This window comes from Bombus fervidus, chromosome 9 (assembly GCF_041682495.2).
Source record: "Bombus fervidus isolate BK054 chromosome 9, iyBomFerv1, whole genome shotgun sequence".
Taxonomy (NCBI): domain Eukaryota; kingdom Metazoa; phylum Arthropoda; class Insecta; order Hymenoptera; family Apidae; genus Bombus; species Bombus fervidus.
Window position 1 is genome coordinate 3,138,138 of NC_091525.1, and position 15,146 is coordinate 3,153,283.

Below are 15,146 nucleotides of genomic sequence, written 5' to 3' on the forward strand. Positions count from 1 at the left end.
CAAAAAAGTACAAAGCAACCGAGCATGGATATTAAAAAATTCAAGCAAATATCTGTATGGCCTACCAATTACAGAAAAACTAATTGTAAAAAGGAAGAAGATATTCCTCTCCCATCTATATTTTTGTCATTATGGATTTCTTGGTTTGTTTCATCTCAACTCCACGATTACGTAAATCCACGCTCCTCGTTATTCGCATTCTTATACTTCACCAGAGGATTGCTTAACTTTCTCGTAATTACCCTCAACGGGCATCAACCGATTAGCTTTGAAGCGTCGCAAATGTGGTTGGTTCTTTCTAAGGGTATTATTTTTACACATGTGCCCCACATCGTAAAGCATTCGTAAAAAGCGCAAACTTTTATGATGCAACCTATAAAATAGTTACCTACAAGAATGTTGGCCCGTAACCGTGACACGTCGATCACCTTCTCTGAAACCATCTGTTAGTTTAACCTTAACCGATTCGCGCTGTTTCGTTAGCAGGGGAAAAAATTCTATCGATCCACAAAGTGAATAATACACACCGTCGATTTTTCTTATCAAATTCTAAAACTTGGTGGCTTCTAATTCTACAACAGAAAGAAATCGACGTATTATATATTTTCACAGCGAACCGTAAACAAAAATCTTCGCAGTATTTGTACTATCGTGTATCATGTAAAACTGCGTCACTCGCTTTCACAGAAATTGTGTCGTTAATTAAAATATTCAAATATATACATATGTACACAGCGATATAGCAAAATGTTTATTATTTAAGTATAGAAGCTAAGCTAATCGCTTTACGAACGAAAGGAAAGCATATGTTGGAATGTTTCTTCGTATCGCTTTTCCAAATAAAAATTCCAAAAATTCGTTACATATATTTTTACGTTTATATAACCGGTAATTAAAGAATAAATTTTCGTAGAGATACTGTTTGTTTCGTATTACTAACTCGTATTACGCTTAAGTTCGTCGTATCTTGTTCGTTAATTGGCAAATTCAAGTATTAAAACTGAACCTTTTCGATTAAGGAATTTAGCGGTCGGCCGATTCTCTTCTTTTTCGCCTTACCATTTGTACAAATTTAAAAATTATGTCGATTATACGTACGGCTGCATGTATGAATGTGCAACAAATGAATGCAAAAACACAAGCAGATAAAAAGTTTCGCCGAACGTGCACCGGTAGATTGGAAGATTGGATTAGTACATGATTGGAGCGGCAATTGAAGAGCTGGATGAAATAGGGGCATTCGGAGAGAGCGAATTTATTGATTCAATTTCGCCGTAACCCTGCAGCCTACCCTTCTATTTTAACTACCAACAGATGGCATGTTGATGCTGTCAAGTTTTCGAGTTTAGTCTCACCGCAATTTAGCATAATCCATGAATAGCCACGGCCGATGTTAATCGGAAACCATAAAATTGACCGATTAAAGCAGATTGTTGCGTTACAAAGTTGAGAAACCCGTCCTATCGTCAACATATTAAGAAATATGGTGTAGATCGTGAACTTGATAATTTAATAATCAAAAGAAAAATGATGATCACGAATGTACAAATTGAGAAAAATGATCGGGCGGATATGCGATGGTGGTAGGAAATGTCTAAAGGATAGAGATGATTTAGGGAGACGGTTCAAGTGGGACGGCCAAAAACGTATATGTATACATCAAACAAACAAGAAAAATGATGAAAACTTTACCTATTTATAAAAAAAGAAAAAAATATACTATGCAGTTGCGGGCTAATATTTTCCTTAATCACATAACTTTCCAACTGCTTCTGGCAATAACTCGCGTTTAAAATACACCAAGTTCGCACATAAAGTTCCCTAATTTGCGATATACGTACATACATATTATGTGTCATACATTTTGTTTTACAGGAATAAACTTCTATTCTAAGATAAATTATCAAGGGTTACTAAAATTCGTTAATAAATTCTTTCTTAAAAGTAGGAATTACTTAATATTGTACAAAGGTTATTAGCTATAAGTTTAAAACTTTTAGTAGAAATATATCTGAAAATAACTATTTTTAACACTTTTTATCGAAAATCAGTCCAAATTAAAAATCAACCAATTGTTAATGCAAACGCAAAAAATAGAATGCAAGGAAAATGAAACGTTTCTCTTCGCGAAAAAGTGAATCTACTTAGTTTACATGGACATACGACTTAATTAAAACCCTTCAAGAATAGATGTACTGTTCGGGGAGATGAATTTGCAAGTGATAATTATCTCGCATTGTCGACATCTATGTTTCATAGAGCGAACATTTCGTCCGAAATATTTGAGATTTTCGATGAATTCACATGTTTGATGTTATAACAACGATATTAGAATGATAAGCAACCTAAGCCAATAACGACGTAAAAAAATTACAATTTGCGATACATTCCGATGTCAGACACAAAGGAAAGCAGCGAAACGTAAAATAATAAGAAATCGACCTGTTCTAATTGCAAGGAAAAGTGCCGCAAGTCGAAAAGTCAATTAACAGAGACGAAAACGTTACCCCGTCTATTCGACGTGACTTAATTTAACCTAGTATGAGTTCTATCCCTGCTACCATGAACTTCTTATTTCCGATTCTCTGCTTCAATTCTTGCTTAATCCAATTCTTCTGCAAGAGGATCGCGCGCGAACAACACGACACTTTTTCGTTTTCCTATTCGTTTCTTTTTTTTTTTTCTTTTTTCAGTCCCGTTTTCATCGTCGTCTTTCCCGTCTGTTGTCTTAGTTTCCAGCTCATCCGTTTCATTTTCTCTCCTCGATATCATCTCGCTTATCAATTTCTTGTTGGTTGTTTTAGCTACCGGGATCCACATAGCCAAGCTACTCTCGCTTTTTCGTTAATCATGAAAAATACGGGCGAGCGGTAACGCAATTTCACGAATGATACGGACATCGAGTTACCATTGTTTTACACACACGCGACCAGATCGTCTATCGATACTAAAAGTATAAAGCAGCAACTTCACAGAAATTACATTTGTGAAAACATAAAAGGTCTGTTTTCGCCTCTGTCTCTCGGCGAGAATTCGCGTTATCGTATTGTATTTTTCTCTTGTTGACATTTATATAGCGTTTTCAGGCGTGAATAAAGGACTAAGAGAGACAATCGCTTCACCCGATTTGCCGTATATTTTTCAAACGGTGTGAAAGTACTGTTACTTTATGGAGCTTTATCAAACATCTTAATCCACGGTCCATCAACGATGATGGCATACACGTATAAAGCGAAGTACTACCGTTAACCAAAAAACCCCAACATATATACACTCACACGCGCGCGCACGCACTTATTCTTTCACAAAGCTGTCTAACAAAGAAAAATAAACAATTTGTGAGAGAGGGAGGAAGGGAGGGAGAGAGAGAGACAGAGAGAGACGAAGAAATTGACTAACAAATTTGAAAAGAAAATTACGGGTGTTTTAAAAAATATTTGACAAAATGAAGGACTAATGCTTGAAACTAATTTAGTCATACAGATACAGATACGTTCATACTTCTTTTTAACTGAAATTAATTCGTAAAACATCCCACAAGCCTAATTTTTGTATAAGTTTACGTAAGTCAATAAAACTCGTTACGAAAAGATAGAAATTTCAAGTCTTTGAAACATTGATCTAACAAAAGCTTCCAATTAAAAACTGCAGGTTTCCTTATGCATAACGAAAGTATTAAGTGGATAGTTAAAAGATAGAAACTTGAAGCTATCAGATAATTTGTATCATACATCCTCTATCTTACATCTCGCTAGGGATATCAGTTATCACGAAAAAATGATATGCATTGTCAATGGTATTCCATGAAGAGGAGGAAAACTCTTCTCTTGCCAGGCATGTGGAGGCTGCGTTATTGATTTTCTGTAGGCGCGTGCGGTTTTCCACACTCACCGGACCTGACTCGTTTTCAAACGGCACGCAATCACAAACTGTTTCGATGGTTCGCCATACGGAATATCGATTGCCGTAACATTAACTTCCACTACGATATTATATTCTTTAATGAACGATAGATGAATCGATAGAGCTAGGAAAAATTCCTGCTTAGTCCAACGTGTACGAATTATTTATAGTAACAAGCCAGAACATTTCTGTTAACTAGGAATCTATACTTTAAATCAAACGAAGAAATTTGGAAAGAAACGCTTTCTTTCAATCGAACATAAACGATCGAAACTTTATATAAGTTAAATACAGTTACAGACTCCTTTGATACAGAGATGTTTCGATATTTAGAAAATTTAAGTCACGTTGTATCGCGGTTATTACACGTTGTAGAAACCCAAAGCATGCGTAACTGAACGTCTAAATCACTGTTACGCTTCTTAAACACAGTAAATTTCGCAAATATTGAAGCACTGGTTAAATTTTTATTTCCAAACCTCTATATTTTGAAAATATCTTTCAAGTATCGAGTCTCCTAAACTTCAAACTTTGATCGAGCTGTCCTCAAAGCGCAACTAACAAAATTAGAAGAATCAAAAGAAAGAGCGGAAAAAATAAAAGTTGGAAAATTTATACAAAAGATAGTTTTGAAATTCCGAAAGGAAAAAATATACTAGATTTCCGTTGAGGAGTAAAGTGCAACTGTATCGATCGATGAAAGTACACTCGAACTCTTTCGACACTGTATTATTGTGTATACGTACCATGAGGCAGAGAAAAATAAAATAAAAAAGAAAAAAAAAACAGAAAAAGAGACGTATGGGGGAAGCAAGAGGAAAACAAAAATTTAATTAAATGCGCACTGTCCGTAGCGTTCGACACAACCCCTATGTACTGAAATCGAATCACTCATCCATTTCGGTCATCCAGCTGCCTGCATCGTATCCCTATGTTTTTCGGAAATTCGAAAAGTCGTTTTATCCACGTCGTACCTAGGTCTAACCCGTACGAAACAACGAGAGTGTGAGTTTATCGCGATTCCAAAGAATTCAAGCATGCTACGGATCAAACGAAAAGCTTTATTTTATCGCCACGCTCGTTACACCGAAATCTATGAAAAAATGTAGTAATCAAGAAACGAAATCAGTTTGAAAAAAATAAGATGTGAAAATTGAGAAGAGAGAAGAGAGGAGAGAGAGAAAAGGCACAGCTTGCGAATAGTCATGGAATATCTTCAGCGCGGAGATAGCGAGGAAAGATAGGACAGACCTCAATTACTCGGACAAAGGCGACACGTATCCTTCGTTGGTGAATCATGTTATCGAATCTCGACCGACTTGGAGCATTCGCGGCTTGCGATTCAAAGTGAGACAATTAAGTCCTATCAGTGCGAATATTTGAAATTGGATAATTGGAAATACGATAGTTGCTTCTATACTTTTCGAATAGTGTTTACCATCTACGAAAGGGGAAAAACGCAACACCTGATAACAATCCTCACGGTGATCGTGACAGTGCCCAAATAAATTATTTAGTATTATATCGACGCATTCTCGTAAAAAAGACGAGTTTATGTATAAAAGTGTTAAGAAGTTGCAATCGTGCAAATACGAATGAAAGAAAGATTTCTATCAAAAGAAAAATAGGTTTAAAAAAATTGAGATGAACAACAAGATCAGGCAGACTTCACATGTTACTATATAATAAAACTTACTTCATATTCGTATCAACATTTAATGTATATATAAAGGTCTAATATATTATATATAATATAGGTTTAATATATAAGATTTACCGCACGGTAGTTGATTTAAAATAACGATAAAGAAATTGAGCGAAATAACGTCAATATGCTAACGTCGTGTTTTATACCACTGATAAATTTAATTGTTATATGTTAAATAATTAATGCATAAAACGGTAAGTTTCGGTATTTGTGTACTTAAACAGATGATATCGAAAATTGCGTTACATCGATGTGCGGACATATTTTCTGGTTTTATCTCGTGCAATTGCTGCGTATACAGTGCACAAGCAGAATACGAACGCAAGCGCTTATCGAACAGCGCGGACTTGGGATTAGTAAAGAATCTTCGTTCAATAATTTTCGATATTATCGCAGTCACGATTGTCATACGATCTCTAAATTAAGTCGGACATTTTTGGAACGATGCTCGTTTCGTATCGTGACTCTTGGGAGACTCTTGCATTTATCTCGCATGCGAAACTTGCCGCATTAATTTCGGTGCTTTTAATTTCTTGCCAACTTTTGTCGGCTTTCGCGTAACCACCTGCTTTTTCAGGAGCATTAACGAAAATGCAAGTTATAATAACTCCGTAATAAGGGCGGTTAAATTTCGTTTCCGGCTTTCGAACGACTTAAGCGGAGAGAAAGGAGAAATAATAGGAGACCAATTTATTGCAACTCTGAATCGCGAAGAGGAAAAGGTTGGGAATGCGAGCGAATAATAGAAGCAACAAAGTCAGGTACAAGGGGAAGAAAGGAAATGAAAAGGACAGGAATAAGGAAAGAAGCAGAGAAAGGGTAAAGATTGGGATACGAGGCACGGTGCGCGCTCGCAAAGTTGAATTAGCCGATATTATTTTGGTCGATCGACACGCCACGCTTTTACCAGTAAAGACAAACAAAGGGGAACAGGAAGCGGCACGTACCGGAAATTTACAATACCCCGGTGACTATGTCCACGACATCACAACACCTATGATCGTATCTACGATGTTGATATTTCATACGGCGTGCGTGCCAATCGCCGAATGGATGTAGAAAATTAACCCGCTTCGATCAGCTTCGACAACGTGTTTCCTGGCCTTTCGCATACACCGCGAGACGCTCTGCGTCGTTATAATGGCCATTCATCGAATATATGTGCGTAATCCTCGGTAACGCCAGTATCAACGATTATCTTACGAAAGTTACAGAACACGATTCACCAGAGGAACGTTATTACGTAAACGTTTCCATTCATGATGAAAATGGAGTTTCAGCAACTCTGCGTATCAAAGGACACATCGGTAACAATTCACTTTCGAATAACGCGTTACAGTGAGTCTGTACTAGTCTGCTAAACTGTAGGAAGAACTAGTCGCGTCCAATTTCAGCGGATCGTGGAAAATTGAATGACTAAAACTCAGTTTTCTTAGTTTCTAATGACTCTGGCATCTCCACTTGGAGAATACCATTGCACTCGGGATACGCAAATACGTAAAACGTTGAGGTAACATCTCTCTTTGGTTTCGTCCTCGTGCGAATTCCAGAATCAGGAGGTTGCTCGGTTAAACTCAAAGATTTAAGTCGAGAACAAAGGATCTCTTATAGGGGAGGAGAGTGCCGCCGGCATGGATTTCGATTACGAGATAGACAGGATTTATATCGGCCAGATAGTCCACGAATGGGCGAGGAACTTTCGAGCATTATTCCCGGACCATTACATCTACAGGCTGACTATTATAGCATTAAAGGAAGGAACATTTCACACCGAAACCTCGCGAGTATAACCAAGAAACTAAAATGGAACGAATGACCGTTGATTGACTTACGATCGCCAACTTGTAGGCTACAAAGTGCGTAAACGTAGCGTAGTTGAACAAACGATTTTTAAACTTACGATCCGTTAAACTTACAAAATTTGTTACGTTTTAAAACATTTCCATGGCAAACGATTTTCTTATCCTCGTTATCCTCGCCGTTATCACCGAGAAAATCACGTTCCAAATAAACGTCTCGAAACAGAAGGAAATTACAAATCCCAAATCCTTCTGATAATTACGATACGAGTTGCTCAATGGTAGTCGCTAAGATTCATTAGCTAAGTAGTCTCAATTTTTGTCTTGACCTCCCAATCAAAAATTTGGAATATCGGTGGACGATCGTTAAGTCTTTACCCATCGCTCCATATCGAAAGCCAAACGCACGACTATTCAAATCAAATGCACTTTCGTCAGCGGAAAAACGAGTTATTAAACCTACAACTATTTCTTGTGGGGCATACAACACCATCCCGCAGTGTGATATAATCATCGCGAATGAAAATACCCGTTCGTCGTACGTAGTTTTATTCGCATCGACGAACGAATTTACCTATCGTGATATCTCCGATATGAATATGCGTAAACCATGAGTGAATAGGGCGACGAAAGGCGAAAACTATCGGCAGATTCATTTCTCACACGGTTGTGTTCTCGCTTTGCGACGCAAATATCTACGAGTTGCGTGCAATTAGATCGACAACATCTAGCGAGAGTAACCGTAGAAAGAGACGTCCATCCGCACGCGTGGTTAGATACCTATACGCGGTCTTTCCACGTAAAGTACATCAAGTATTCAGCCACGAAGGACAAAATCATATCTCATCGATATCGTCGATCTTTTGTCTCAATTTTTTGGTTCAAAATTTTCATCGTACGCAAAGAGACTATATATATAGCTTCCAACGAAATACGTTGTTTCTCCTATTTATAAAATTCTTGTTCGCATTAGGAAACTTTTCGGTAAATATTCCCGTTCTATCGTGAGAATTTTAAGGTGTGTATTACCCACCACGTTATTTATGCCAATATGGATAGTCCAAACTTTCTTCTACTCTTTACTATTTTAAAGACTTTGCGCAGCAGCAGATAATATTGCGACTAAACGCGGGTCTAGTTTGAATTATAGCCAAACGAGGAAACTTTTCCTCACGCTATACAACTCTTATCCGAAAACGGACTGCAAAATGGTGAAACTTAAATCGGCGAATATCTAGAGTAAACGTAATGCATCTAACAAGAGAAACACGATTTTCTGAAAAACAACTCGAAAAACTACCTTTCAGACTTTCTTCCCACGCCCGGCTCGACTGACCTTTCACTTACAACTTCCCCCTGAAAAAACGAAACTCCGCGACTGCGTGTTTTCCTAGAAACTTGGAGCGCCGGCTCCACCAGCAGACGGTAAATCAGATGTTGATTAACGAGCCACCGATAACTTGGCCACCGTCGAACCTGCCCTAATCAAAAATCTGGACGGTCTCCAAAAGCTTTCCAATCGCCTTTTCCCTTGCGAACTTCTCCCTTAGACGGTCGTGACCCATCGAAGTAAAATAACACCATCTTTACGAATCGGAAACGCAACTCGCGAAATTCTCTTTCAGGTCGACTTTTTGCATGGTGCTTCGCGTCAGATCGGACGGGGCAAAGAAACACCGCGTCAAACTGCGTAACAACGAGCGCCGTTTTTCTTTTTCCACGACCGAATTAAAAGTATTCTCTTGTATGCGATGCAAAATGCTGAAAATCTCGAAGAGACCATACGACCTGGCACGGTGGTGAACTGTCGTACGCGTTTGCATATCCTTGGGTAAACCCTGTAGCTCCTTGAGCCAAGCCGAATAGCTCGGTTGTGCCAGGAATGCCGAGTTGAAAGTTTCAGGACGACCACCTATATTCCCGAACACAGAATACCTTAGAGATAAGATCCCCTTGATTCGGGAATTCTGAATTCTCTAGGATCCTTCTATATCCCTGCCCAGAAATTCCTCCTAAAGTTCATCTTCCTAAACATTCTGGACAAAGACGATCGCTTCGGTCTCTTTGATTTGCTGTACTAATTATACATTTTCAAATTTATTGCATTTTCGAACGATATTATACTATTTTAATGGTATAAGTTAGTCCACCGTTATTTTGCACAAAACTCCGTTTTGCGTTTATTAAATATTTTAAGAAATTTAGCATAGATATTTCCATTTTTGAAATCACATGAAAACACGTGGCAGCAAGAAAAGAAATTAGATCTTGTTTGACCTTGATGTAACTAAGCGAATGACTAAGCAAACGGCTAAGCTAACGAGTAAACTTAAATTATCGAATTTTCAACCATGTACCCGGCTATGTACCGAAGAAAATCGCAGAAACTAGATTTGTATGGGAAACTTTGTTGCACAGTCTATTATGTATGGGTTACGCTATCTAACACCCCTGACTATAAGAACATCTGTTTGGTTCTGACATGTGGCTGTATGAGCGTATGATAATGCTTGCGCGAAGGGTGAGTGACAGTACCCACTTAGGAGAAAGAGCTCAGAGAGAATTAATCGCAAACCATCTGTTTGAAGAGTTGAAAATAGATCTACGAATTACGATCGCAGATGCGTGCCAAAAGACTGTCAAACTGCTAGTTTCATTTTTGTTGTTACTTCATCGTTAGTTTCTTACGGATACGACAATTTTGAATTTACCAGCCACGCATTAAACCTATATTTTCTTTGGCTTCAATAATTGGCTTCAAATATGTTTACATCATGAGCTCACAAATTAAAAAATGTCGAAACAGCGATATGCGTGACAAAGTTGGTAAAAACGTTCTATATAATCTTTATCTTTTCTTTCCATTTTAGTCATATAAAAGCTAATATTAATACCTAAAAGCTTGGTATGCAGAAAGTAGAGACTATGCGAAAGAACATTTCGATAACAAAGAAACATTTTCTTCTCGTCTTCTACGATCTAGAGTCCATAAATTTGTTTCTAGAAAGAAACCTATTTTTGTACTAAATATTTGAACTGTTTTGTATTCTACATATTATATTTATATAGAATATATTTTAATGTATTTACGTAGTTCTCCTTTGGATAATATCGAATGAAAAACAAAGATTTATGGTCAAACGTACGAAAGACGCAAAAGTTTGAGTTTCACAAAGGGATGCGGTATTGCTATTGGACTTTCATTCTTTCACATATGTATGTATGTCCTGGACGATGACGCGGCAGCGCGCGGTCCGCAAAGAACAAGTCCAACGAGGTAAAAGTGATGCAACACAACTGGATAACAACTGTTTCGTCACGTTTCCGTCGCGAATCCGCCCGCTGTTGAGAGAGCAGTGTTCACGGCCGTGTCTATCTCATCTAGAACCCGCACGAAAGCATTGACCTTACTGAAACCGGCTTCCGCAGGATATTTTTCAACGCTATTTTCGCATTTCAATTTCAATTACGAAGTTGTTGATGATCAGAAAACTGGAAAAGAATTCTATCTACGTTGCGCGCAGCAGTAAAATAATTCAAACAAAAAGATCCTTTTTGAGAATGAAAGAATTTCCGCAATACCAGCGATTTCGCACGCAACGAACGAAACAGAGCCATTAAAAAATAACAATAACGTGGCAAACAATTTTCTTTCTTTCCTCCTCTCTTTCGTTAAACAAGACACAAATATCTACAACCATACTTTGAAAAAATGTAAAAACATTACATACACACACATGTATGTATACATGGGACTTTCACGATACTAAAAATATCATGATATAAAACGCGCAAGCAAAACTGACATATGTATATACTACGACAAGGTAATAATCTTGAATTTGCTATGAACAAGACAACCACGGCTTAATACCGAGTTAATTACGTTAGAAATCAGAAGCCGAACCTGACTAACTAACTGAATTCGCTATCGAACTTGTGCAGTAAGCTTGCTTTACGGACAACCGCAGTACGAATATCGAATCCATCTCTCAGTATCTACTCACTGAAACCAGCAACTTTCCTATAAACAAATCGAATTATTAAACGGAAAGAGTTGGCATATATTAATTTCTTAATTGTAGATTACACACGTAATTCGATAAAGTACATTTCTGGCATTGGACACGAAAAATGCACGTTGAAATAACTTGAAGTAAAGTTACTAATTGTAAGATAAAATAAAATTTTATTAGACGTAAAACCATTGCTCGTGCGCATGTGATTTATAAATCACTTAAACAAAATAAGTATACGATCTAGCCGAAGGGACGATCTATCATCGTCCAAGTTGTATTTGATAGCGTACGTAGCAACGAAGCTGCACGAAAGGTTACTACGTTTCTAGATCGTCCTGAAACTAAAAAGTCTTGTCTTAGGTGGAACAACTACACGAAAACTGTTACGTGAAATTTCCAACGTGAAACATTTATGTTACTCAATTCTCGATCGTGCATTTTCCAAAGGCCAACGCAATTTCTCGAATGAAATATACGAAGATGGCCGCAACGTGCCGCGCTTAAAGATTTCCCAAAGTTGCTATGGCCTTCTACGGGCATCGTAAGAGAGTTTCACCGAAGAATTGAAAACTTGGGAAAAGAAAAATCGATCCTTTGTCCTTGAGATATGGCCCCGAAGCCAACAAAACGACTTACCTATCACGGTTAACTGCGTCTTTATATTCTAGATGCATTGCGCGAACCGATGCCGCCTTTTGCTCACATTCCCTTCTTTCCTTGGCAATCGGAATTGCCAGAAAAATATTCCATGATAACGATAACTCATTTCCCTTTGCCGTCGGATGCTAACGGATGGATATTTTTTCAACGTTTTATCATACGTCAAACTAATAAATATTAGTTACCCATTTTATCGGCAGCTGCTAATATCCTCATCGCCATTCAACATGTTCGACTTACTACATGTAACGTATAACTGTGCATGTAAATTATGCTTTTTACACATTATAAAGATCAAAGTCATATCAAATTGGACGCAAAATCGTTAAACATTTTAATGATAAGGGTTTAAAATCAGAGAAACTGCCGCTATAAAGACCAGATCGTTTCAAAATTGCGATTCTCTGATATAATAATCTCTAATAGTTCCGCTCTTTTCTTCTGCTTGACTTTTAGTTTCAGATAGATAACGTAGTGGCGCACTCGCGAGTATATAACTAGTATCACCATCGCATACGTGAGCTAGTGGTCCTTAATTGGAACTTCCGGCAGGGGTAATTTTACGATTTACACTCTGGAGAAGAGTGTCTCTCTTTATCAAACACAGAAATTCTTCGCAGATGTAGGTCGAAAAATCTACGAATGAAAATTCGCGATAAATAAATGATTTTCCAATGCGCGATATATACATATACATGTATGTGTACACACATACGCGCGCGCGAGCGCACGCGCGTATTTAATTATACGTATGTATTAAATCAAATTGGAACATTAAAAAGATAAACTGTATTTGTCACAGTCTACGAGTCTGCGATATAAATATTCGAAGAAACGTTATCTATGATTTCAACGAATTCATTGTGAGTCAGGAAAACCCGCTTAGTGTGTCTTTCCGTTCTTGGAAATAGAACGGAAATCCGTGTTTCAAGTTTGAAAAAAATTCTTTGTCAAAGATTAAGGCGTATAACGAGCTCAACCTTTGTATTTTATAACCGTAGAGTGTAAAATGTTGCATCTCCGCAAACACCGAATATAATTTTAGTATATAAAAACGGACAAAATCGTATATTGACACGAAGAAGCGGCATATGTATGGAATACGGTTTCGCATGGTCGACAATTTCACTTTAACGCAGAAAAAAAAAAGAAGAGAAAAAGTATAAGCGTTCTCAAAAAACACTTGGTTTTCCTTTGAAAGAATCCGAGAGAAATGTGCGAGACACGCTCTTCGTGAAAGGATGATTCATGAGACGTGGAGACGGACGAGACACACACGCATACTGGACACGGATGCGGATCCGCGCATATATTGTGCATGTATATGGGCATAGATAGGCGCGTATGCATATGTCATCGGGCCAATAGCACACTTCACAGGCTAGACACTAAGTAACGTAAGAACGTGCATTTTGCACGAAATACCGATCTATCGATGCGCGATTAACGATTTTAACTAATTTCTATCGTTATGATTCAACGTATGTCAAGGAGCATGAAGCAAATCAAATTTATATACGCTTACCGCTTTCGATATAAGGAACCAGCAACAGCAACAGGAGAAAAAGAACATATCCACACGTATCACTGATCATCGTAACCATATTCTCTCCCACGATGAGAAGTCGTTGGCTAGATATTGGCACCACCTCGCGAATATGCGCAAACAACAATAAACAAAACAACAACGCGACGACGCGAGGAAGTAGCGAGTGGTAATCGGCAACAGTTCCAACAAGACGATACAGGGAACGCGACGTAGCGACAACCGACAAAACGTTGCCTCGTACACTCGATGCACCGTGATCAAAGACCAACCAATATTTCCAGTGTATTCAGCACTCAGCCTGCATAGCAACTAGATCGGGCACACAGCAGCACACATCCGATGGTGTTTTCACTGACGTTACGTTACGTTAGGAACGCGTACTGTTGTTGGCGCGCGCGACTTTACGGAGCAACCTAATCACACGCGTCGTTCGGGAACCGAGAGAAAATGACGGACGGCCACGGCACACAGGACACACGGCACGTCTCGGTTCAGAGCTGACCAACTTACGCCATCGTTTTCCACCGATATTATCACTTGCACGCGGACAGTCCTTACCATCGACGATCCGCCCCTCGTAACCTTTTTTCCGTTGCACGATATTCGACTTTCTCGTTTCCCCTATATTTCTTCACTATTTACTTCTCTGCCATTCGTTTGGCCTCGCTGTCTCACAATCGTTATAACAGCTGACCGCTCTTTATCTCACACTCTTTTACCAGATGATTTGAGATTTAGCTGACGCATCGCATCAGCAACAAAACACACACACGACATCGGCTAGTCGCCACCGTTGCCACTGACAGTCCTACCACCGCTGCGACTTTGATTCCCCTGTCTCGTTTATCATGTACCGTTAGTTCGCCGCTCCATGGTCAGAGGGCAACAGTTATCACTTTGTTCCATACGTGCTATCCTAAACGCGTGACGTCATTCGTGTTCACGATCACAACCAGTGACGTTAAACGTTCAGCCTGGTCCAGCTTAATCGTTTCTTACATAATTCTTTATTGCATGTAAACATGCGTCTAACATCGAAATAAATATCGCAATACATATAATATTAAATAATAGTATAGGCATTTTTACACAAATTTTATCGTCAATTTTAATTTCAATTTCATCGATGTTCTTTGGCAGCTGCTAAAAATACATCATATTGAAGGAGAATGAGCATAAACAGATACAAAACACGAATTATCGTATTGCTTTATAAAATAGTAATTGATAATTTATCTGTAAACTAGTGGAAATATTTTCAAAGCGCAAGATGAAAACAGAGAGTAAATTTCCTCTCTGATAAAAATATGCGTGCTAAGCTTATGCGGAGATAGAAACTTTTACATTTATGTGGTTGGGCGCCCTTCGAGTCCTCATATAACCGGGAGTTTTAAAATCCCAATATGGACCAAATTTTAACATCACCTATCACAACATGATTCATTGTTCATTTGCACAAAATTTCGGTAAATAATTTTGTTATTAATAATACTTGTATATATTATAAT

General features: G+C 38.2%; 1 protein-coding gene across 3 annotated transcripts in view; it reads right to left on the reverse strand.

Moving 5' to 3' along the window:
- Positions 1-14,460, reverse strand: part of Kuz (zinc-dependent metalloprotease kuz) — a 94,789-nt gene extending 80,329 nt beyond the window's left edge. For all 3 annotated transcript variants that reach the window (XM_072011206.1, XM_072011205.1, XM_072011204.1), the window contains exon 1: positions 13,615-14,460. In XM_072011206.1, coding sequence (XP_071867307.1) covers positions 13,615-13,693 — 79 coding nt within the window. In that variant the 5' untranslated portion in view covers positions 13,694-14,460. The remainder of the gene's footprint in view (positions 1-13,614) is intronic.
- Positions 14,461-15,146: the final 686 nt, after the last annotated feature.